General features: G+C 35.9%; 2 protein-coding genes and 1 long non-coding RNA gene across 5 annotated transcripts in view; 1 reads left to right on the forward strand and 2 right to left on the reverse strand.

Annotated features, from left to right (window-relative positions):
• Positions 1 to 5,516, reverse strand: part of LOC120540918 — a 31,116-nt gene extending 25,600 nt beyond the window's left edge. Inside the window, exon 1 of the long non-coding RNA XR_005635897.1 lies at positions 5,443 to 5,516. This is a non-coding gene — a long non-coding RNA (uncharacterized LOC120540918). The remainder of the gene's footprint in view (positions 1 to 5,442) is intronic.
• Positions 1,041 to 7,527, forward strand: si:ch211-222n4.2 (uncharacterized protein LOC101885505 homolog). 2 transcript variants are annotated; one of them, XM_039772094.1, is made up of 7 exons: positions 1,041 to 1,847; positions 3,159 to 3,203; positions 4,538 to 4,652; positions 4,866 to 5,067; positions 5,207 to 5,304; positions 5,486 to 5,539; positions 7,268 to 7,527. In XM_039772094.1, exons 1-7 carry the CDS (start codon positions 1,607 to 1,609, stop codon positions 7,398 to 7,400), a joined length of 888 nt encoding a protein of 295 aa, XP_039628028.1. In that variant the 5' UTR covers positions 1,041 to 1,606; the 3' UTR covers positions 7,401 to 7,527. The 2 variants fall into 2 exon arrangements, with proteins under 2 accessions (XP_039628028.1, XP_039628029.1); XM_039772095.1 differs by lacking the exon at positions 3,159 to 3,203.
• A 568-nt stretch (positions 7,528 to 8,095) lies between these two features.
• med15 (mediator complex subunit 15) overlaps positions 8,096 to 22,887 on the reverse strand; it is a 30,033-nt gene continuing 15,241 nt past the window's right edge. The window contains exons 7-18 of one of the 2 annotated variants that reach the window (XM_039772092.1): positions 21,582 to 21,917; positions 21,123 to 21,224; positions 17,026 to 17,145; positions 13,301 to 13,437; positions 12,855 to 12,982; positions 12,506 to 12,640; positions 11,550 to 11,613; positions 9,386 to 9,452; positions 9,140 to 9,300; positions 8,884 to 9,050; positions 8,588 to 8,686; positions 8,096 to 8,443 (exon numbers count right to left, since the gene is read on the reverse strand). In XM_039772092.1, the coding sequence (XP_039628026.1) occupies positions 8,307 to 8,443; positions 8,588 to 8,686; positions 8,884 to 9,050; positions 9,140 to 9,300; positions 9,386 to 9,452; positions 11,550 to 11,613; positions 12,506 to 12,640; positions 12,855 to 12,982; positions 13,301 to 13,437; positions 17,026 to 17,145; positions 21,123 to 21,224; positions 21,582 to 21,917 (1,653 nt within the window). In that variant the 3' untranslated portion in view covers positions 8,096 to 8,306. The remainder of the gene's footprint in view (positions 8,444 to 8,587; positions 8,687 to 8,883; positions 9,051 to 9,139; positions 9,301 to 9,385; positions 9,453 to 11,549; positions 11,614 to 12,505; positions 12,641 to 12,854; positions 12,983 to 13,300; positions 13,438 to 17,025; positions 17,146 to 21,122; positions 21,225 to 21,581; positions 21,918 to 22,887) is intronic. The other variant, XM_039772093.1, reaches the window with a different exon arrangement.

Here is a 22,887-nt window from a genome sequence, read left to right on the forward strand (position 1 = left end):
TGTGACATAGCCAAATTGCTTCATGTTCACTTGTTTGACCAATTTCCCTACACAGTTTGCCATAAGAAACACAAAAACCCTCATAACTGCCGAAGTTTTCGTTAGCCACATGTATTGCTTCACCTGCGCATTTTACACCATAATCTTTTAGTTAAGATCAAGGTTTTGGCTCCAGTTGTTTGCAGCTAATCGTGCGACAGACTTACGCAGCCCTTAGTATTTTATATACATAAAGATTATATGCATTACTGTCAGTAGCGTGCTGCTTTCCTTCAGGAAATTCTGGGTGTAGCCTTGGGCCAGTCCAATGACAGGATGCTGTATAGTAAGAATTGAAATTATACAGAATAACACAATCATTTAATCTCTTTGGTCCAGTTGTTGGTGGAGAATTTTGGAATTGTTTTGCTGTAAACCTAACCTGCATTACTAATGTCTGTTCTCATGAAAAAGTGGCACTCCAAATACATTACAACTAGAAATTAAAAATGATAGAAATTGATTAATACAAGTGCTGCAAACATCAAATGGTAAAATTTCCAGGTTGGTTTTCTGCCCAGGAAGGAAAGGAAAACAAACTCCTAACCAGTTCTGTAGGGTTTTGAGATACTAAACCAGCCCCTATATAACTTTAATATGATAAGCAGGCAGTCTGCAGCGGAAGCACTACTGGAGCTTGTATGTTGTCCTCATGTCCGCCCCTATTGGTTTCCTCCCACAGTCTAAACAAATGCCGGTTATGTGGTTTGGCAATGCAAAGTTGGCCTATCCCTGATATTAACTGGTGTAGGCTGCCATGCAAATCTGAATAAACGTTTGGAAATTAGATGAAACATGATGCAGTTGATCAATACGATTGTTTTATCTAGTGTTGTAATTCGAAGTCCTCGATATAGCCCAATTCACATATACACCCAATGAAATCGATGCCCTAATAAGAAGGTGATTCTATTGGACGATTGGACCATAGGGTGTTCCGGACAAGCCCCGCCTACCAAACTGGAGGAGCAAGTCCCCGCAGCCCTGACTGCACCGTTACTATGGGGATTGTGCCAGCTGTGGCTCCGCTGGTGCGTCTCGCTGAGCCGGTCCTCCGAGCTCTGCCTGCTCGCAGCTCTCCCGTGCGCCTGGCCGACAAACAAAGAAGTCAAATCAGCTGTGGAGAAGCGAGGGCAGACTGTGTATTTACGCGGCAGCCGCGTCCATCGATGCTGTTGGATGAGGCGGACACCGTGTGCATATCGGCGGCACATCCCGGGCGAGTAGTGGACACAAGGAACCGATCGCTTTGTCCTAAACTGCATAGAGAGACAGAGGTCCTTATTTACAAACACACGGGTTTTGACTTATTCTAAGATCAAAAAATGAGTTTGTGATTCAACAGTTACCATGAAGAAACCGTACAGTGAATTAGGTTTATCCTGTACGACTATTTGTTGTGAACAGTACCACGAACTCAGGCAGGGACACATTCACTTTTGTCGCGCCTTCCATAGATGAAAGTAAGTTCGTAAGTTCAAGTATTGGGCCCTATTCGACAAAAGACGCTTTGGAGAAATCAAACTCGTGCGGACGGATTTGAATCTCAGGGTTGACGGTCTCCGCCATGGCTCACGGTAGTCTACCTCCTATCGACACCCTCCCGCAGTGGTCCAGGGTTTTACACTTCGACACAAGTCGCCGACCTCGGCCCCAGCGACCCTCACCTTTGTCCCCTACCGCGCACAATTTTCAGTCGCAGCGAATCTCCGCGCTGGAGAAGAGCCTACAGTTTCTGCAGCAGCAGCACAGCGAAACGCTGGAAAAGCTCCACCAGGAGATCGAGCAGCTAAGGAGAAAGAATAAAGGTGAGTGAGGCCGGGGGGCACAGACAGTGGGGTTGAAGCCATCACCATATATAGCTAATCCGATCAAGCTATAATGGGGAGAAATCAGGGTGTGTGTTCGATTTCGTTCAAAGTACAGCCAACACTTATAATAAGCATTAGGAACTGCAACCACCCACTTTGACAAGCCACCTGCAAAGGGAAGTCTGCGGGCTGTCAGCTGACGTTACTATGGAGATGTTAGGGGAGTAGCGTCTTTTCGATAAGAACCAGTAAGGTGAAACCTAAAAATCCTTGGGGGGACCGGGCGGGTGGAACGGTTCACACGATGTGTGTGATTCTCCGGATTCATAAGATAAATATGTTATTATTAAGCTTCCATATAATACCAGTTGAATTGAATTGTATAAACTGACAATTAATGTGACAGGCACAGGTAGCAGGAGGTTATTAAACATTATTAAGCTTCGCTATAATGCCAGTTGACTTGAATTGTATAAACCGACAAATGTGACCGGCGCAAGTAGCAGGAAACTTAAAACGCGACCAATGGCCAACTGGCGAACGTTGACTTCCCATATTGCCTATTGACAGCCGTTAGGACAAAACGGACACTTTCGTAACTAGGAGGTGCCTGGTCTCGAGGGGCGGATTTCTGCGTAAATAAAACAGACTGAAGTATAGACGGCAGTACAAAATAACGATTTTGTTCAAAGTGGGATAAATCATTCGCGTTTTTGTTTGTGGCCTCCAGGTGGCGGAATACAACCACCTAATTATGGGACCTGAAAACGAGTTTTTCGAAAATTTGTTAATGTCCCCCAGTTCCAATAGTAAAAATATGACAAATACAGGGAAGACGACGACCAACTGGACTTAAATCAAAGAATTACTTTTGCAGACAGTCCTGCAGATCTCGTAAGGCTGCTTGGCCACATTTCAGTCTGCAGTCATCGATTTAATATAATTGTACCACTCGGTGCACCGTTACTTCTTTTTCTCACTGTGTATTGAAGTCTGTCCCTAAATACACAAATTATTCGTTTTTTCCATAAACACATCCTTTACCATTTACTTTGCCTAACAATAAATACAGAAAAATAAACATGTAGATTGCTCAGGTTTGTTTGACGTTTGTCAATTAATTACCCTACATATAAAGTTAAATGAAGAATGAAACGGCCTAAAGATGTCTTGGAGTCGATAAATAAAATGTCTGTCACCTATACTTGATGAGGAGCCATGAGACTAGCAGCCGGGTGAGCGTAGCTATGTCACTCCTTCTGTTCCTGACTTATAAAACATTAAAGTCTGGCTTGGCTTCTTTAACAGATTTGCAGTACCGCTTGATCATGGGGTCCCAGCAGAGCCACAAAGGTAATCCTTTTTTTTTTTAAAGATTTGTGTTTAAACGAGACAAAGTGAGTAATGCCAACTTTCAATGGAAGGACACAATCTGTTAAGTCTTTAGGCAACCTTCTTGCCATAAGCTGGGAGTACTCTGATCGAGGGTGAATTTGAAAATGTGAACGATGGACATTTTAGGTAGATTGGCCTTTGGGCTATTGCTAGGACCAAGGACTTCAACTACTTTACAAAACGTCCCAGAAATGAATGTATTCAGCCAACAGCCGATGACCATTCAGTTCATTATAATCATTTGGTTATTTACTAACATATACAGATTTCTTATCTGCAAGAGCATTTTTAAGACCAGTGGTGATCCTTTTTCTGTGAAAGCCTTACTCTATTTTATAATCAACACTAGATACTCAAACTGTTCAGACTATGTTTTAATATCAGAAATGCCACTCGGGCCAACTCTGTCTTCCTCCAGCATTGACTTTCCATATTGAGATTTCTTCCATAACATGGTCAATTTAAATGAGCTAAGCATGATTTTGAACAGTATGGGCCACCAGCTCTCCAATAGTTTTATCTGCCCTCATTAAACTGTGCTTCTTTCCTACCAAAGTTCTGTATTCACAGAGGCACATGGCTTACTCTTCTCCTGTAATTGTTTGATTGTTCGGACACTCCAACCACTTAAAATTGGATTAAAGAGCACAAAGGCTTGTAATGAGGGAAAGGCACTATGTACTGCATTTTCTGTCTTTGAACAGCTCAAAGCATTAACTGGTATACTGTAAAAGATTTGTACATGGAATTAGTAGTAACTTTGTTTAATGCTGTTTCATAACATATATTCCCTATCTTATGCTTGTCAACTAACTGGGTTATTTGTATTAGCAAGAATGCAACTGCTCCAGTTCGATTGAGCTTTAACATTTAGAAATATTGCTGCAAAGTGAGCACTGTTTGTTACAAACACCAAGAAAGTGTCGGGTTGAGTGTTTCCTGCTCCTCTAATTAAGCATCATTCCATAATTAGGAATTAAAAAAATATTGCATATGCATAGTGCAAACCAGCTCCATGCTTCTCTCTACCCCGGGCATTCCAGTTTATGTTGTGGTGTATGCCTTTGTACAAGAGGTTGGTAGCGAACAAACATGGACCCTACAGGGGTCATACTCTATAAGGGTCATGTAGTGTACCAGGTGTTTGTGGATTTTGGCTTAATGTAATCTATTTTTTTCACCATTATTAGTCAAGCACTCAAGCTTCTTTGTGTATATGGTTATGTAAATGCTTTCCTTGTCCCAGACCTTTGATTTTTGCATGGAGATTAAACATCTTAATTCTTGGTCAGGTTCTTTTGGGAATCTGTCATATCAATCCTTTGGAGCAGAAACCGAGGGCCACACGGAAGTAGAAACAGCCCCACCAAACCCTCCTACTGAAGCATCCCTGGGTACACTCAAGAGGTAAACATTTTCAGTTCCTACATCTCCATTGCTCCATGTTTTTTGTCTTGTTCATTTAAATGATCTCTTTAATGTACAATTCTATACAGCAGCAGAAGATACAATCAAGATTTGAACAAGAGAGACTGGGAATTGAGGGTCCATCCTGATCAGAATCATAGACCAAGCTAATATTATATGTCTTTGCTATTTTTTTTCTCATTGCATATGCAGAGACAACACAGAAAGTGGATCCGAACTCATCACGCTGCACACTCAAGGCCCAGGTGTTGATTACAGAAACTTACACATCAACTCACTGTATCCCCTGTTGATCCATACAAGTCAGAATGACTGCCCACGGGCACCAAACATGCAAGAATGTCAAGTTCTCATCCAGCAGCTTTATCATGCCAACCGCCTTCAGGCCAGAGAAGTAAGCAAATCCTCAATGTACACACGTTAAATATATCACTACTTCACACATTTACTCCATTTTCATGAAAAATACGCTAACGCTCATCAAGTATGATGGTTTGTACTTTGGTCATTTTACATTTCTATCTCCTCTTCAGATTTTACGCGTGAAGTCTGTTGTGAAGGATTTTATATGCAACAAATTACCACCTAACACATATATAATAAGAAAAAATTACATGGCAGATCATTCCAGGTATGTTTCTCCCTTGAACGCCATCCAACAAGTTTCTGGAATTATTTCCTACTCCTTGTTGAGTAGGACCATGTTTTGGTGTCTCTTTAAACATTAAGTAACAAGGTACATGAAATTATGCAAAACAGTTTCACTTACATAATCATATTTCAAGTGAAGTTATGTCTTCTTTTTCTTGCAGTGTTCAAAACCCTGTAGAATTTCCAAAGTTATCCTTTAAGGCAATGAGAAAGGGGTAAGTATTTCCATTCTATAAGTAACACTCATTGACAATTTAAGACAAATGAGCAAGACATTGAGATTAACACTATTTTCATAACAAAATGCTTTTGAATAAGAACACAACACTTAAAATGGTTCTTTGCACAGTCCTTGGCGCTACCTCCATAGACACAGACACTACCTATAAAAATGTTTTCCCTTTATTGTTTAAATAACCTACCTGTGAGATACCTTGGTCAGTTGCTGTAGGTTTCCTAGATATTTGACACATAACACAATTCAGGCCAGTCTTAGTTCTTGGCCACAGGACAATAGGATCAACACCTTTTCTGTACACGTATAGGAATTCCTCTTCTACAAAAATGAGATTAACCAGTGACATCAAATTGGGTCTCATTTTACCATGAATTTTGAAGTTCAAAATCCAAAATATATATTACTAATTTAACCTTTAGACTTATAACTGTAGTAGGTTTTGTGTTTTGGGCATGTGACTCATTTCATATGGCTTCTTAATTCCAATACTACTAAAAGTCCCAAAAACTAACATCTACTTGCACTTTCCCAACCTATGAAATATGGTGGCATAAACCTGTCTATGTACATACTTCACCAATACTTGCTATCTCTGCAAGATGCAGGACAGTTGAAAACCACAGCTGATGCTCCAGCAAGCAAAGAAATGCTGCAACATAATCCACAAGTCAAAAGAATATCAATATAGTTTAAGTATAATTTTATACAATTTTAAAATTAACATTATTCTTATTTTGTTTAAAGTACTAGTGGAAACATTTAACCTTGCTACTTTGTTCCATTCACTGTTGATTGTTCCTGGAACAATCCTAAAAATGTAATGGTTTGGGTGTTTCCCATAATTTTCTATCAAATGAGCCTATACTTACATTTTCCTCTCATCAGACATGGTGCAAGCAGTTACTGCCAATGTGAGCATTTAGAGTGATTTGAAAACAAATAATTTCTAACCACTTAAATTGCATATAAAATTGAATTAAGTAATTTTCTGAATAAAATAACACATCAAGAAAACCAGGAGAACATGTCATAAGTGTGGCAAACAGAAAAAAGTAAAAATACAAATAACTACAGCAACACTATGCACATTTGATGCAACTAGTGTGTACAACACCTTATTCTTCAGATTACTTGCTCGTAATGCAAAAAAACATCTGTAAGTATCAGTTCTTGGTGTCACAAAGTAGAGTACCAAGGTTTCCTGCACTAAGACAGCTTTTTCTTTCTCATTTACACAATTAGCAGTCCAGGATCTGACACCATAAATCACATAACATTTAGGCGATTATCATGTCATATTATAGTTTCCAAGTGATGGTTGTCTTAATTTATAACTTTGAACAATTGGGTATTTTAGAATACACAATTTTAAGATTTTCTTAATTGTTTTGTCGTATTAATGGATTCATCACCCCAAATAGGATATACAGTACATGAAAGCAGTAGGAAAAACAAACCTCTTCAGTCAAACGTAGTAAAGTTCATTGTGCAAACCTTCTTGCTGTTTCCTCCAAATTCATCAAGGTTTCCCTTTCATGTACAGTTACGTAAAATGTTTTCCTTTTGATACGAGGTACAACCCAATTTAATAAAATGTGGACTTGCTTTGCTAATAAATAATCACTTTCCAATTGTTCTGTGATTCAGTATGTGTATTACATGAAAAACGTTTTTCTGACAACTGACATGTTTAATATTCCCTCAGGTCTAAATCTCAAGTTTCAAGTTCAATGAAAACTGCCCTTCCTGTTCTGAAACAAGATGTCTCAGGTAGCTTTGATGAAAGCCAGAGAACACAGAAAAAATCAGCTTTCCACAGTACCAAATTCAAGGAGTAAAACTATACATAACCAGAAGTCCTATAAACAACCCATCCCACCCTACAAAAAAGATCAAATTTGGACTACAGCTGCTATTTTCTCTTTGTAAAAAACTGAAAAAAAAAAAAAATCAAACATCATGTGGTATAATGCAGGGGTATAAAGCACATTTATTCTGAATGTGCCTCAAAGACAGATTTACATTGACAGTATATACTGTGTAGTATCTTCATATTCTTCCTGCATTATAATCTGGCTACTACTGATTTTATCTCAAACTGAAAGACATGAATGTTAGATTTAGACTTGCAGGTTAGCCTATCTAAACTAGCCCTTCTACATTTGAGTGTGGATGTGTGCCCTTCAATTGGCTTACACACTGCTTATAACACGTTCTTGCTTTGTGGTTCTTATGACCTTGAACTGGATTAAGAACATTTAAAACCAAATAAATAGGTACATGCATAAAACATAACCTGTAATGTTTAAAATAAATAAAAAAAAAAACACAAATTGGTTAATTAAAATAAAGGATTCTGAATTTATCTGTAGTTTAAATAAAACTTTTAAACACTAAAATATCTGATGTGTTTGTTATGGTTAAACACAGGGAAAAATAAACAATACTTGTAGGAAAAAGTGAGCCCCGACAAAATGCTCAGGTTTTTCAAACATTTTTACCATTGGTATAAAATGAAAACAAGTGGTCCCTAATTTTTTATTTTTTTTTTATTGTTATTGAACTGGTACAGAAAAGTAAACCAAACAAATAGTTAATGTGTTACCATTAGCCACTATAATATACATTTTATTCCTTTTGGACACTTTTGGATTTATATATGACAGCTATTTATAATTACTGCACTTATAACTTCCTTTTATTTAAGGTAAGCTTGGTCCTTTTTTATTGGTGTTTGCACACTATTATGCAGCAGACAAGCAGGCTTGGCTTACACTCTGAGCCCAAGTGTTGAGAAGTGCTGTAACAGAGTGCTTGTCTGGCAACTGAAGAAGTTTTGATGTCATATTCCGATGAACAGTTTGCAGAAAAGGATTCGCCTCTATAACAAAAAAAAATAAGGATAAGATGTAAAAAGTGAAGCAAGTGGAGACTATCAAATAAAAATTAAGTCACATTGAGTTTTAATGAAATGTATTAAAGTTTGAACTTTCTTTTTGTTACAAAATTAATCAAACAGTAGTACCATATTGCTGTGCATCATCTGCCCATTGGGGACTCTGGTCTGGATAATCTGCTGGTATGCTCAACTGCAGGGGAGGGACACTTGGAAGATTTTTATCATCTATCAATCAAGAAAGGCGAGAACATTTATTTACAAAAATCTTTTTAAACATTAAGTTGCATTAATTACACCATTGTTGTTTTCAAACTCCATGTTCTAACTAAACAAAATGTAGTACTATAAACTGTATTACCACTTATTCAAAACACCTGGCTTGGTACAAAACTAAGTACTTGCTATCTTAATTTTGCACTCACCTAGTTTACATATTAAATGAACAGTCCCATTGTTACTGCAATGAGAAGGGTCCAAATTAACCATGAATTTTGGATTTAAACGTGCCACTTCCCCTTGAAGAATATTTGGAATAGTCTGTCTTTCATCATCATCACTTTTCCGTTTCCGTGAAGGAATCACTGGACCACTATATAAAGCAAGTATGAAGCAGCCAATTAAACCAGTGAAACTACTAATTTAAAAAAAAAAAAAAAAAATTAGAATGAAATATGTTACACAATTGGAGGTCCATGAATAGCAGTCATTGCTGGTGCAAAAGTACGGTACAAAGAATGGTTGAAGACAGGGGAACGAATATTCGTCAAAACTGCGTCCAGCAGGGGTTGACACAGGTACTGCTGTTTTGTGCTCGGCATTGGCGGAGGAGGCGGTGTTGGCTGAAAAATAAGGATTTTGGGGTATTCCTTAGATATTTAATAAAATGCTGTAATCAAAGCACTTATAGGAAAATTCTAAACTTACCACAGCCATGTCATTCTTCAGCTTTTCAAGAGCGATTTCACATTTTTGAAGAGTTTTCAGAGGACACCTGTAACAATCATAACCCTATTTGTGTCACAAGTTTCAGATAAAATTTAAGTGCAATTATACTTTAACAGTAGTCCAGCCAGGAATACTATTAAATACTGACACTATTCTGTGAGAAAATTAGATAATTTTACACTAATAATAAATTACAGTTACACATTAACACCTCTGCATGTCACTGCAGACTGCCCAAATATTAGAGACTCACTTTCAGTGGTTTACAAATTTTCAAGTCTAATAACCGAGTGGGATGTAGGGGTCTCTCATTTATGTATCACACTTACAAGTATGTCTTACTTCAGAACATACTGGTACCTTAGTATTTCTAATCCATTTGACAGTCTATAGGTTCATATATAAATCACTAGGTTCTTCAAACACATCTTTGAATGTTAAACTTCAGTATTCTACACAACACCACAAGTACAATAATATCCATGGACACATTAAAAATATGACATTGTTTACTACAATACCATTTTATATATCTGAAGAGATTAATTTAGTACTCTTCAGTAAATTAAAGGCCTAGTGACAGTTAAAAGCATTGGATGCAACAAAGAGAAACAGCAGACAGGAGATACACCTTAGTTGACAAAACACGAATATACAAAGAGGACAGGCTAAATTACTGGTTTGAGAGGGATATGGCTGTGGGAATGCAAACATCTTCACAAAAGCTGATGTAAGATAGAAGAACAGTGTCAGTCAGCTCATGAATGTTTTCACAAGCATTTTTAAAAACATCCCAATGTTATAACACTTCAACTGACTCATCAATCCATGAACAAATAATTTTTTTACTGGTTTAGCTAATTTTAGCCTCTATTTACAAGTGGGTATTAACCATAGCATGATGTGGCCTGAAAAGCCTGGTATGCGTTGTTTACAGTGCAGTAGCAGTGATCAAAAGTCTTCTTGTCCCAGGTGGGGAATTTAACAAGCTGTTTGTAAATGGGAAGCTCGATGGTTAAGTTTGCATTATTAAAGTCACTCATCATGATAATCGGGGAGTTTGCATGACTGTTCTCCAAACTAGTGATGTAAACTGCCAGCTGCTGCTGCTACACTTCATTCACGTTGGTTTCAAGCAGAATTATTGAAGAAAATTCTTGTAGGTGAACAGAATGATTTACAGTTGATAGAAAATAGTTCCAGAATGCTGCAGCAGTGCTTTGATAATATGTAAAGGTCAATAAACCAATTTTTATTAATGTTGAAGGAGACTCCACTGCCTTTTGCAATCATCATCAACTTTATCTGCTTATTGCAATCATCAGCAACTCTATCTGCTCTGTAAAGCAGAAACCCTGGCAGTTCAAATGCAGAGTTGGGAACTGATGGATTAAGCCAGGTCTCCAAAAAGCAATACTCTGAAGAGAGAAAATAATCTTCACTTGTTTTGAGAAGATGATTAAGTTCATCTGTTTTGTTCCTCAGTGATCTGAAATTGGATAAAAGTAGACTGGGAAGGGGCACTCGAAAAGCGCGTCTCCTGAACTGCACAAGACACCCTGCTCACCCCCCCTCCCACCCCCTTCTCCGCTTCAGGTGCGAGTTACCTGGATGGGAGTCCAAGTCTGTAGTTGAAGGAATCATAAGCAGCAAATCTGTATGTAAGTTTCCTTGATCAGTTGATGATAAATGAAGTCCAATCCCAATAGAGAGGAGCTGATCTTGTGTGAAAGTAATCCTCATTGTTGCAAAAGGCAAAGTTAATGGACAAAAACAACAGACACATAAGCAGTGACTAAACCACCGAGGCTGTCCTGTTTGGCATGGAGAAGTTCAATAATGAGATGTTGCAAAAAAAAAAAAAAAGTGAGGGTGGAAAGTAAGGCAGAGTTATCCCTGCTAGTGCAGATGAGGTGTATTGCATGGAAGACAAATTATTTTTTTAACCACTTGTGCTTTATGATATAGGACACACAATAGAAAATACAGTTGCAGTTTCTTTTTTTAAATATTTGAATAAGCCAAGACTACCTAACATATCAGGCTAAATCTAGTCTTCTCTGATTGCATGTCAGTAAAGAAAATGCCTGGTTTTGCTCAATGTCCCATCAGGAATGCTTCTGTAGTGAAGAAAACTACCTACCGTTTGGAAGGATCTGTGAGGATATCAAGCAAGCTTTTCATCTTACTCAGATCTTTCTTCCTTTCTATAATCAAACAAGACAAACATTACAACAAAAGTAGTGAAATCATTTTTTGTTAACTGTTTTTTTTATTTATTTTTTTTTAAATATCTGAATAAACCAGAAGACTGTTAAAGCACATCTGCTAAGTTACTTAGTAACTAGAATTAAGTTTATACACCCCACTTCACTGTGCAATGCAATCAAGATGTGCTTCACAATTCCAAATGGAATATAGATCAATTTGGTATAATATCATTCAAAACATAATCATCCTTTAACTATGCCCAACCTACCCCAAGAACTTCAAGATTTTCAGTGAAGATCAGCTGGCTAATAGCTGACCAATTTTGCAGTGAGAATCTTTTAGTAGCAGTCTTTTTTACTCTCTTTGGCATAAATTAATTCATTTATTTGAAGGAACATCTCACATCTTCAAAATGTGCACGTTATGTTATGGTGATCTGTGCTTGGATTTGGATGTGTGTTTATGTGTCATTCAAGAATGACTCCTGCATTCTCCCAAATGCTGAATTGAAATGTATCTGATCAAGAAAACAAAGGTCAAGAAAATGACATTGTTAATAACAATGTATTTTCTATTAAGAAAATAAAAAAGCTGCAATCAAACCAACCTAAAAAAAAAAATCATTAATTGCACAGTTGTCCAAAATACAATACATTAATAGGTGAGATGCCTCTTCTGTACCTGAAAAAGTATACCGGCTGTACCTGAAAAAGTATACTGGCTGGATCAAATGTAAACATTAATTAGAATATAAGCACGTTCTTGTTGCTTATCTAGTATGCACACAGATACCCTGGGGGGTTTCAGAAAGTTAAAAAGTTTTTGCCCAGACAAATACGTACAATTATTGAGAGAATACTTTGTAAAATTTCTAAATCGGCTTCTCACCTTCATTTTTATCAATTTTGTTGATCATCCTCCTTAATGGCTCAATATACTTGGACAGTTGCTTTAGCTTTTCTAAATACAGCTGCTCCTCAGTTTGGGATGAACCAGCTGGACTCATTACTGAAGTTGGATTAACTGTGGAGGAAAGTATGCAAATCAATCCCAATTACTGCCATATCAAAAATAAGCCAAATGTTAATATTAGGTAATTGGTCAATTAACATATTGCATTGAGCCAAAGGAAAAATGCAGATCACTTGTTTCAAGCTTCTCTAGCAGCTTTTGGTTTACCACAAATACTTAGAAATTTTCAGTTCTTTTCTCTGAGAACTTTTAAAGTTATTTATACCTGGTGTGTTTAGCGGACCAGGGGAAGGTACACTGAAATTCTGAGGGGTACGTGCTGTTGCAGGACTTTGGGAAGGTTGTGGAGATGGACTTGGGAGGAATCCACTAGGGGATGGAGCTGGGCCAGAGCTAAGAAAAGAAAAATATATTATATGAACTATATATGAATACATGAACAGTATATGAACTACTGTATATCCTTAATATGACAAAAAAAATTCTCATGTAGCACAAAAAAAGCTGCACAATGCGCTTACACATAAAGTACATATTTTATACGTTCAATGTTCATGAACATTAACAGAACAGACAAAATAATTCACAGTACTGTTTAGTTCACTGTAATTACTTTTTACTTTACATATTTAGTACTCCAAAAGCCAAATACACAGTGACCTGTGTGACAATAAACCTTCATTAAAAAGACACTGGTAGTACACGATTTACCTAACATTGGAGTTTGGTTGTGAAGTAGGAGGCTGAGGTGATGGCTGTGGCTGAGGAGGAGGTGGCATTGACTGAGGTGTGGCTGTCTGCTGAACTGGAGAAGGGGAAGACATCATTGAAAGGCTGCTCTGACTGACCTATCAAGGAAGCAAAAGGTTGAGCACATCAGATTCATAATATAGTAAGAAAATAAGAATTCCTATACAATACAGACAAACAAAATGTATGCAACATGGGTAGAACATGACTGTCAACACTATTCTTGGCCCTTTAAATACTACACTAAATAAATGCAAAATTTCTTGCCAAAAGTTAACTGTAAACTTAAGATATCCTACATAAATGTTCTCCTACCCAAATTTTGGAAAGGCTCAATATACTACTTTATACTTTTTTTTTTTTTGGATTATTTGAAAGGTCTTTTTTCCCTTTCCTTCATCCACTCCCCTCAAATGAATCATCCAAAAATGAAAACGGTTGCTTGTATTGCCCATTATAAATATGTGTACTTTAAATGCTATAATAGATAACAAAACACCCTTAAGCACGTCAGAAACACAGTACTACACTCAATTCTATGGTGTAACCACCATCCAGTCCTCAGCAAGTCCTACAATTAGATACAATGAACATGTTTTACTATGGCATTTTAATTCAGATAATAAACACATGCCAACATACAGAAACCATATATGAAATATACATAAAGAGAGGTACACTTCACTATTCAGTAGCACAGAAAACCACAGCAGTAACCTGAAGGCAATTGTTTTCTGCATGTGATTATCTGTCTCTACTATTATATTAGGAATAATTCTGGCACTTTTTTCTATTCAACACTGTTAATTTACAGATATTTGACAGCACTTATTTAGGGAAAAGCCTAATAAAGATCCATTGTCAAAGAGAACAGAGGTTTGGACCATTTAGTTGTAAACCTGAAGGATCAAATAATCACCTCTCCATCAAAATGCTTGATGACTAATGTGACGGTGCATTTGATTTTCAAACGCGGCATTGTGTGCAATGACTCAACTCTTTCTCCTCTCTGGTCTTATCTGTCTAATGTTTATAGATCCCGACGTCTTGTGGATCATTCAGAAATAACTTTACAAACCTTTTCTGGACTGCATTGTCATTTTTTCCCAGTTATGCATCCAGAAATCCTCAATCTGTCCAGCATTATTTCCAATGATAGAGTAATCTGTAAACTGTAACATTTTCCATACTGGCAGGGAACTATGCATCCCTTTATGAAGCTTTTGGGTTCAATACAATTTCCCAGGGAATTACAGGTTTAGATTACAGAATGAATTTACAGGAATTGCAATAATTGAGAGATGTGGGGAATCATTCAAAACCGCTGCCCATTTGTAAATACTGCTGTATTCATTGTACAATGACTGAGTTAATAAACTAATGAACAGCAAGATGCCTTTTAGCTCTAACATTGTGTTAATAAAAAGTTAACTGTTCCAGAACAAGTAATGTGCTTTTACATCAAAATAGTAACAGTTCCCAATCACCAAATAACAAAGAACACATGATCTACAGTATTGGGGCTGGATTTACTTTCTTAAATATTATAGCATCGGTAACAGTTTATTTTTTTATATCTTTTAGCAAGTTTATGAGAAGATTCTCAATTGTAGTTAAATTTAACTAATGTTAGAATTTACAGAGAGCTTGATGACTTTTAGTTATGCCCGAATATGAAAAACCATAACATTAAAAAAGAAGAAAAGACTTACTTGATTGCAACACTCTATATAAATGGCAACTATGGAAACTGAAGTTGAAGGATTGATTAAAAACAACTCAACTGTTAATTGTATCTACACAACCTTTAACCAAATTTTAAAAAAAAAAAAAATCATTTACCTTTAGACTATAACCTAAGGAGGTTCAAGACAAGACCAAATGCAGACACATGCATGTAGCAAAGTGTACCAAAATGAAGACGACTGTCACATAGTGAACAGTGTCTTTACCGTTTTGTATTTTATTCCCAAAGAGGCAGGACTGGATTGATTGCATTATCAACAAATAACCACAAAAATACAACTCCCTAAAACATTAAGACTAAAACAGAAATTCCACAATTAAATTTTAAGTTAAAATATTACAAACATGATTATTGTAAAAAGCAATATGGGATACACAATATATCCCAGGGTGCTTGACACAAACTAATCTCTAATTACTCACAAAAATGAATGTTTATAATTTAATTTAATTTTAAATAAACACAAAAGACGATTATTTGTAATAGGTTTATGGAACAACCTAATAAAAATTACAACTGAAATCACAAGAAAAGGATTTGGGACTACAGGGTACTAAGTTAAACAAGTAACTAAGAGACACAATACTAATGACAAATACAACATGGCACATAGCGATTATTAGTCATTTAAAAATTCTTTAGCAGAGAATGGCAGCTTAAGCCCAGAGTTTACTGGTTAATGTGCACATGTTGGTGGTGGTAAAGTACAGCCAAGTTTTTTTCACAATAAACGGCAACTACGTCTCTTTGAAGCAGATATGGATATTTGCCATAGAAATTGATCAATTTTCAGGATGGCCTTTAATTACAGTGTAGCCCTATGTTTGTTTGTTTTTTTGCTAAATCTGATAGGGATGACCAGACAATGTGTATAAATATGAACATTACACACCCTTTCAGAACTGAAATTTAAGCTCCTGAAAATGACCAATATTGTTGTTCTGAAAGAGTAATGATTCCAATGACTACCTTCTCAAATGTCATTCATAATTTGATCCATTACTACTGAAACATTCCCTCATCTGAGAAACAAACCATTACATGTTAGATTTTAACAGTACTTTAATATTATACTTCTTTCCATCATGTCATTAGAAAGCTTTGCAAATATTCCTCTTTAATTTTCAAAATTGGGATTTGAAATTTGAAACAGAGGTGCATTCTACAAATGATTAATAAAGCAAGAATACCCCTAAGAAACACAAACAAGCTTTAAGTGATGACAAAACTGACTGAAGGCTCAGGTGTCTAGTATCAACACTATAAACAATCCTTGTTAAATCTTTAAAATTAAAAAAAAAATTATATATAAAAATAATACTGTCTTTAACTTACATTTATGCCATTGCCAGGGAGGAGTCACCAAGTATGTTAGGACAGGCAAGCATAATACCAGTCCACACAACAGATGTTTTAACCTAGTTCTACACACTACCTAAATCATTCTGTGAAACACACACATTTGCCGAAATATATTCAACAAGTTTGTTCAAATTTATTTCATTTAATACAAGGAATTATTTTACATAATTTAAAAATGTAAAGCAAGCTGGTAACATATGATATACAAGCATAGCTAGCGCAAAATAAAATGGAAGGAAGCATGCAGTAATTTCACAACTTTCCAGTAAAATGACTGTAAATAACTTTATTTTGTGTCTAATATATCTATTTCTTATTTTTAGATTTGATATTTAAAAACTGCATTGCTCTATAACAAAAACAAAAATACTCAAAATGGTAGTTTACTTCTGCCATTGTTTAATGCTTAGGATATTCTTTTCCAAGACAAAAGCTTCAGAGGAAAAGCACATGTCCCCTTCTCAACAAGATAGCAAGATGAAAGGCAGACAGCTCATAGCAGGTAGAATCACACATGCTTGGAACAAAAGCATACCTACGGAAACTCTTTATTTTTCACTCAATCTGTTTTAAATACCTGTGGCATATGCTGTCCTCCCAAAGGAGTGGTGTTTGAAGGCATTGGAGGAGCTGCGGTTGCGCGAGGTAACCTTGGTTGTATTTGCATCCCACCTCGGACCATAGTAGTGGACATCATCTTAGAGGACAGAGGGACAACAGACATGTAATAGCAAAACAAGAAAGGCAGTGCATTGGCAGGAATGGAAGAAAGCACATGCATGCACTGAAATCCTGTATCACAAACAGAGAATGTATGTATGTCAAAACAGAGTTAGGCTAAAAAAAAATCCTAATGAGTGAATGGGATTAAGGGGATTTCAAACAAAAAATAAATAAATTTTATATATATATCACACACACACACTCTAAAAGCATTTCTGTCTTGTATTTTCCTTCAAAGAAATGCCTTGTCAGGTATCAGACAGCCATAGGATTGGCGAGGTCTTAAAAACATTAATACAAAGACCAAATATTTTTTAGCAACCAGACCTGTACTAACAAAATATTCAAAAATACTAAGTGCTAGCAGTGAAATCAGGATTCCAACAAAAATAACTATTGCTTGTATATTCTGAATACTTTGATAAATTTACATTTTAAAAATGGGTGTCATAAAAAAAAACTTGTGCAAACAGATGACATTATGGATTATTAAAAAAAACTACTAAATTAATTTTAAAGTAGAATTAGTATCTGTTGATAAGTTAAACTATTATAGACTTTTATAAACAAACTTTTACTTCTAGAAGTATGCTATATATAATTGAAAATAAGTTTGCACACATATTGATCACATAATGCAAAACAAGTAATAATGAAACTAAAATGCAAGAAACTCAGCAATTTTATTAGTTTATATTAGAACAACACATTGCAAATCATGTGCCTTAAAAGCAGCATTATAACATACAAGCAAGCATGCAAAAGCAACATCAGGCAATATTAAACACACACACAAATATATATATATATATATATATATATATATATATATATATATATATATATATATATAAACATTCCCATGAAACATAAAAGCGTGCCATGAAGCATGGTGGGGAAAATTGCAATGGTCCCATCAAACAAAAGGGATTTACAAAATCCAGAAACTATTAATGGTCACCAGGTGGTATGTTATTAACCCCTCTAAAATGTAGAATGAAAAGTTCCAATTGTGACAGACCTTTATTGTAATTGCATCATTTAATAGCATCCTCAACACGAATAACTAACCATACACACTTTGTTTTAAAATTACTGCTGTTTCACCTCAGCACCAATCACTCTAATGCATTTATCTTAAGACGCTTGGGGGATTTTAAGCCTGGAAATGAAAGAAATCATGTTTGGGTTTAGACACGTAGAAGAAAAATATTCTAAGTAAAAAAAAATACTCAATATTTAAAACTACTTACTCACTAGATATTTTATTTCTGTACAACTATTGGCAAAGGCACAGACTATCCACAACCCTAACCAAAACCGGATAATAAACAGGTAACACAGAGGGTGGATTTTATCCATCATATTCTATTCCCTCTAAAATACATGGCTAAAAACAACAAGACTTTAGTGAACTTTATGTTGCAGCTATAAATGTGAACAGTACACAAAGGAACGCATTATACCTCAGTACTTTAAGAACCATATATCAGTCTTTTGTACTGTATTTTATCTAAAACCCTTAAAAATTGTATGATGATTATCTGTAATGCTGTATAAACCAACTGTAAGACAACCTATAAACAAACCACCTAATAATTTTTAAAAGAACTGAACAAAAAATTTTAAATTCCTTTTACATGAAAGAAGAAAACCATTAGCTCTCATTAGTATTTTCTAGGTTTGCCTTTCTTACAGTATGTATAATACACATCAATATTCCAATTTTGGGGTATACTCAACCGTTACCTTAAAAAAAAAAAAAAAGTCCTAAAAAGAAAAAATATATAATTTTTGTGTAAAAATACAACTATATGGTTTTACTGTTAATAAAAATTTTCTACAGGATGAGTGCATATACAATTATTAATTGGAAAAAATAAGTTGTCCAATGATTTTAAATGGTATATACTTACAAATGATTTTTGTATTAGTTGTACATGTATAACAAACTCAGCAGGTGGAGTAATTCTCAATTACAACACAATTTAAATAAAGAGATCCACTTTGAACATTGTTCTAAACCTTAGCACCATACAGATAAGCATTAATGAAAAGTAAAAATAATAAGTATGAGCTGATGTTAAAATAAGTAAATGGGTTAAATAAACTCATGGCTACACATACTCAACCACAGTCCATTAATGGGCCCAATTATCCTACGTTAGGGCCGCAGGGGGCCACAGCCTCTCACAATATTACTAGGTTCAATGCAACAACCAACCCTGGATGACATGTCAATACGAAGCAGGATACAAAACACAAAGATTCTCACTTATGGACCAACTATAGAGTTACCAACGAACATAACATTGAATGTGGTATAAATCTTGAATACTGGGCCCAGAAGGACAATGTTACACTACAGCTCGAGCTCAGGTTCCCTCCATGCAATCATATTAAAGCAAACAACCTTATAACTAAAGTTTCATAATCCAGAATTTTAAGCTGTTGAAATTTTTATATTCATATATATTTATGCATTTTCTGCATGGCTATTTCAAGTATCTGCTATTCTATGTTAAATACCCAACCCCAGTTGAATGGGTGGGGTTCACACATTTCTACAGAAGGTTCCCTTCTAATACTCTGGTTTTCCTTCAACATTCAAAAACCATGTAAAAGACAGGTTAAATGGAGAATACAATATGACCCTGTAGGAGTGTAGGAGGAATGGCTCCGCAAAGTATTGGCACTCTGGGCCACTTTCCTGTCTGGTGCCAAAATACTTCAAAATTATTCTCCAGCCTACTATTACACCCAAATGGACCAAGCAGGTCTCTTCCATCTTAGTAGCTACTACCATTTGTTAATCACTTTTTTTTAAAGAGGCCAGCTTCCAGTGGGTTTTGGTTTTTGGAAATTCTATTTGTAAAAGCAGCCATTGTTTGGCTGTCCTATTGAAAGGTGCTTGTCTCACCAATTTTTAATGCAAAACCTTAAAGATGGTTAAACCTCTTCCCTTCCAATTTGTCCAAATAACCTCCCGTATGTAGCGTTCTTTGAACATAGCCACCTTTACCTACTGACATCATGTTACATATTTAGCCACACTAATTGAGTAGGAAGAAATTACATTTCCTGTATCAATCAACTGCTAGCAATCTGACCTGTAAATAATTCCACTTTAAATCAAAATCTTTATGTAGGTTTTAAATTTTGAGCTACAAGACACAAAGGCATTACTTTTCCAATATATTTTACTCATGTTTTATTTCAACTATAGATTTTTAACTCACTTGTTTAAATTTGGCACCTTAATTATTTACAAGTACTAATATATGCTGAACACCAAAAGAAAAATGTCCGTGTTCAGTATCAATTTGTTTGTGGAAAACACATAGCAAGAAACATATCAAATATACTCATGATAAAGAGCACAAAGACACACACATTTTTTATTAAAACTTTCGGAGGGTAAGAAAAATACTGTGGTGCCTTCCACTAATCTCCATAAACAGCTAAAAAGCTGACTAGCTAAAACAAATGTCCCTTAATTTAATATTTATTTTCTTCTACCAAACACCTGCACCCACCAAAATTTTAAGGGTTTTTGGCATCTCCTCTAAATAAAACTTATAGAGAAATATAAAACACAACGTATCTGTTCAGTCCTAGTCTTGTTTATTAGATAAGGAAATAAGCTTTTAGTAAATTTTATATGCACATGCCAAGGGTTCTCAAACGTGTACCTTTATTGGGGATAGGGGCTGGAAAAGAGAACTTTTCTACACCATATACTTGCACTGGAATGTAAAGTTAAATTTTAAATATAATCTCTGATCTCATTTCGCTTTTCATGCCATCCTATTGGTCAGAGCAACTAAATATTTATGACAACACAAAGTGCCACCAAAAATCCCACTACCATGCCTGTTAATATCATGCTTTTTTGTTTTGTTTACTAAACAGGCTGTGCCACCTGCTAAACTGTGTTTTAGTACTCCTTACCTGTCCAGGGGGCCCTGCTACAAGCTGGGTCTGGTGTTGTACTTGCTGTTGAACTTGATGTTGTACTTGCTGCTGGGCCTGCTGTTGCTGGGCTAACTGAAGCTGAACAGAAAGCCATACAAATTAAGCAAAAAATGAAGAAGTCATTAAACAATGTTAGTTGTTTTCTGCCACACTTAACATTTCAAAGTACACATGACGAGGGATTTTAAAACAAACCTCTGATCATCTATCAATTTTTATTTAATGAAAGCAGATGGAAATAGTACCAATGTTCAAAAAGAAGTACATACACAACAACAGACAAATTTAAAAATCGAAGTTTTTTCCTACAAGCTAAAATGGTTACTTTTTTTACATTATTTAAATATACATAATATAGTATTTACCCAGGGTCAGACAAAAATACATTTGTTAGTGTTAAGAAATACTTCTCTGTAATGTTAACAAACATTTTACCTGTATTGCTTGGTACTTTAATTGCTGCTGTTGGTTTATGGTGTTCATGGAGACTTGTTGACCTGCCATTTGCCCTGCTAAAGACTGTGGAACCATATTTTGTGCCTGGGACTGTGGTGGCATCTGCGCTTGCTGGGGCTGGGGTGCCTGTTGCTGTTTCTGGGCCAGCTGTTGCATCTGCTGCTGTATGGTTTGAGTTTGGGACTGGTGCTGTGTCTGCTGCATTGCTTGTGCCTGAGCCTGTGCTGCCTGCTGATGCTGCTGGAGCTGCTGCTGCATTTGTACCATCTGCTGCAGTTGCTGCTGTTGTTGCTGCTGCAATCTTGATGGAATCATCTAAAACATAAGCAAAAATTCATCAGCTACAAACAGAACAGCGATTCAAGATGCACAACAAAGCAAATTCTTAATACTGAAATTTAAATTGATATGAGTTTCTTTTAGATACAGGTATCCCTTGATTAACAGGATTAATTAAATCATTGATTTTGCCGCGTTATACAAAACCGCTCTAATTAAAAATAAAAACTAATGGAAAAAAAATATAATTGATCCATCATTTAAAATGTGGAAAATCTACATGTATAAAGTACTTGAATTTGTGTGTATAAAATGAAAGTCAAAATGCAAACAAAATCTTTATTGATTAAAACTAACATGTATTAGAAAAGAATTTATGGAGGGTCGTTTGGACAGTTCTTTCTTCTGGTTCTCGTGGATCCATCTGTATCAAGCAATTTGACTTTCTAAGTTGCAGCAGAAGAGCGTACTTCTGCCAACATCCGGATCCAATTCAGTAAATATAGCAAACATTGCATCAAATTGTTTCAATTTTAAGATATCTTCCATTTCAATCATAATCGGAGTTCTATTACACAATGATTGCTTGCATGCAGTCTTTGATGTCAATTTTCCTGAGTAGCTGTAGGTATCTGCCTTTGCTAAAATTGTCCCGATAGTCGATTCATTGAAGCCGAGTTCCCTCCCAATGTTTGCTTTTGTTTCGCCAAGATTGTATCTTTTGATTATCTCAAGCTTCACATCAAAAGTAATAGGCTTTCTTCTCTTCTTTTCACTTTCCAATGATGACTCATTCTTTTAAGCACTTGCCCTTTCCAAAAAGTTACAAGCAAAAGCAAGGATAAAGAAGTGAACAACTGGCAAAAAAATGCAACAAAAATGTCCACTCTCTATGGTTAATTTTGGCAAATGAATTGGTGACTCATGACTCCGTGACAGTTCGAATGCCCATTATGGCCGCTGAGCTGGGTGTAGGGGGGGGAATGGTGACATCTGCACGTTCAGT

The sequence above is a fragment of the Polypterus senegalus genome, chromosome 12, assembly GCF_016835505.1.
Source record: "Polypterus senegalus isolate Bchr_013 chromosome 12, ASM1683550v1, whole genome shotgun sequence".
In the NCBI taxonomy this organism is placed as follows: Eukaryota; Metazoa; Chordata; class Cladistia; order Polypteriformes; family Polypteridae; genus Polypterus; species Polypterus senegalus.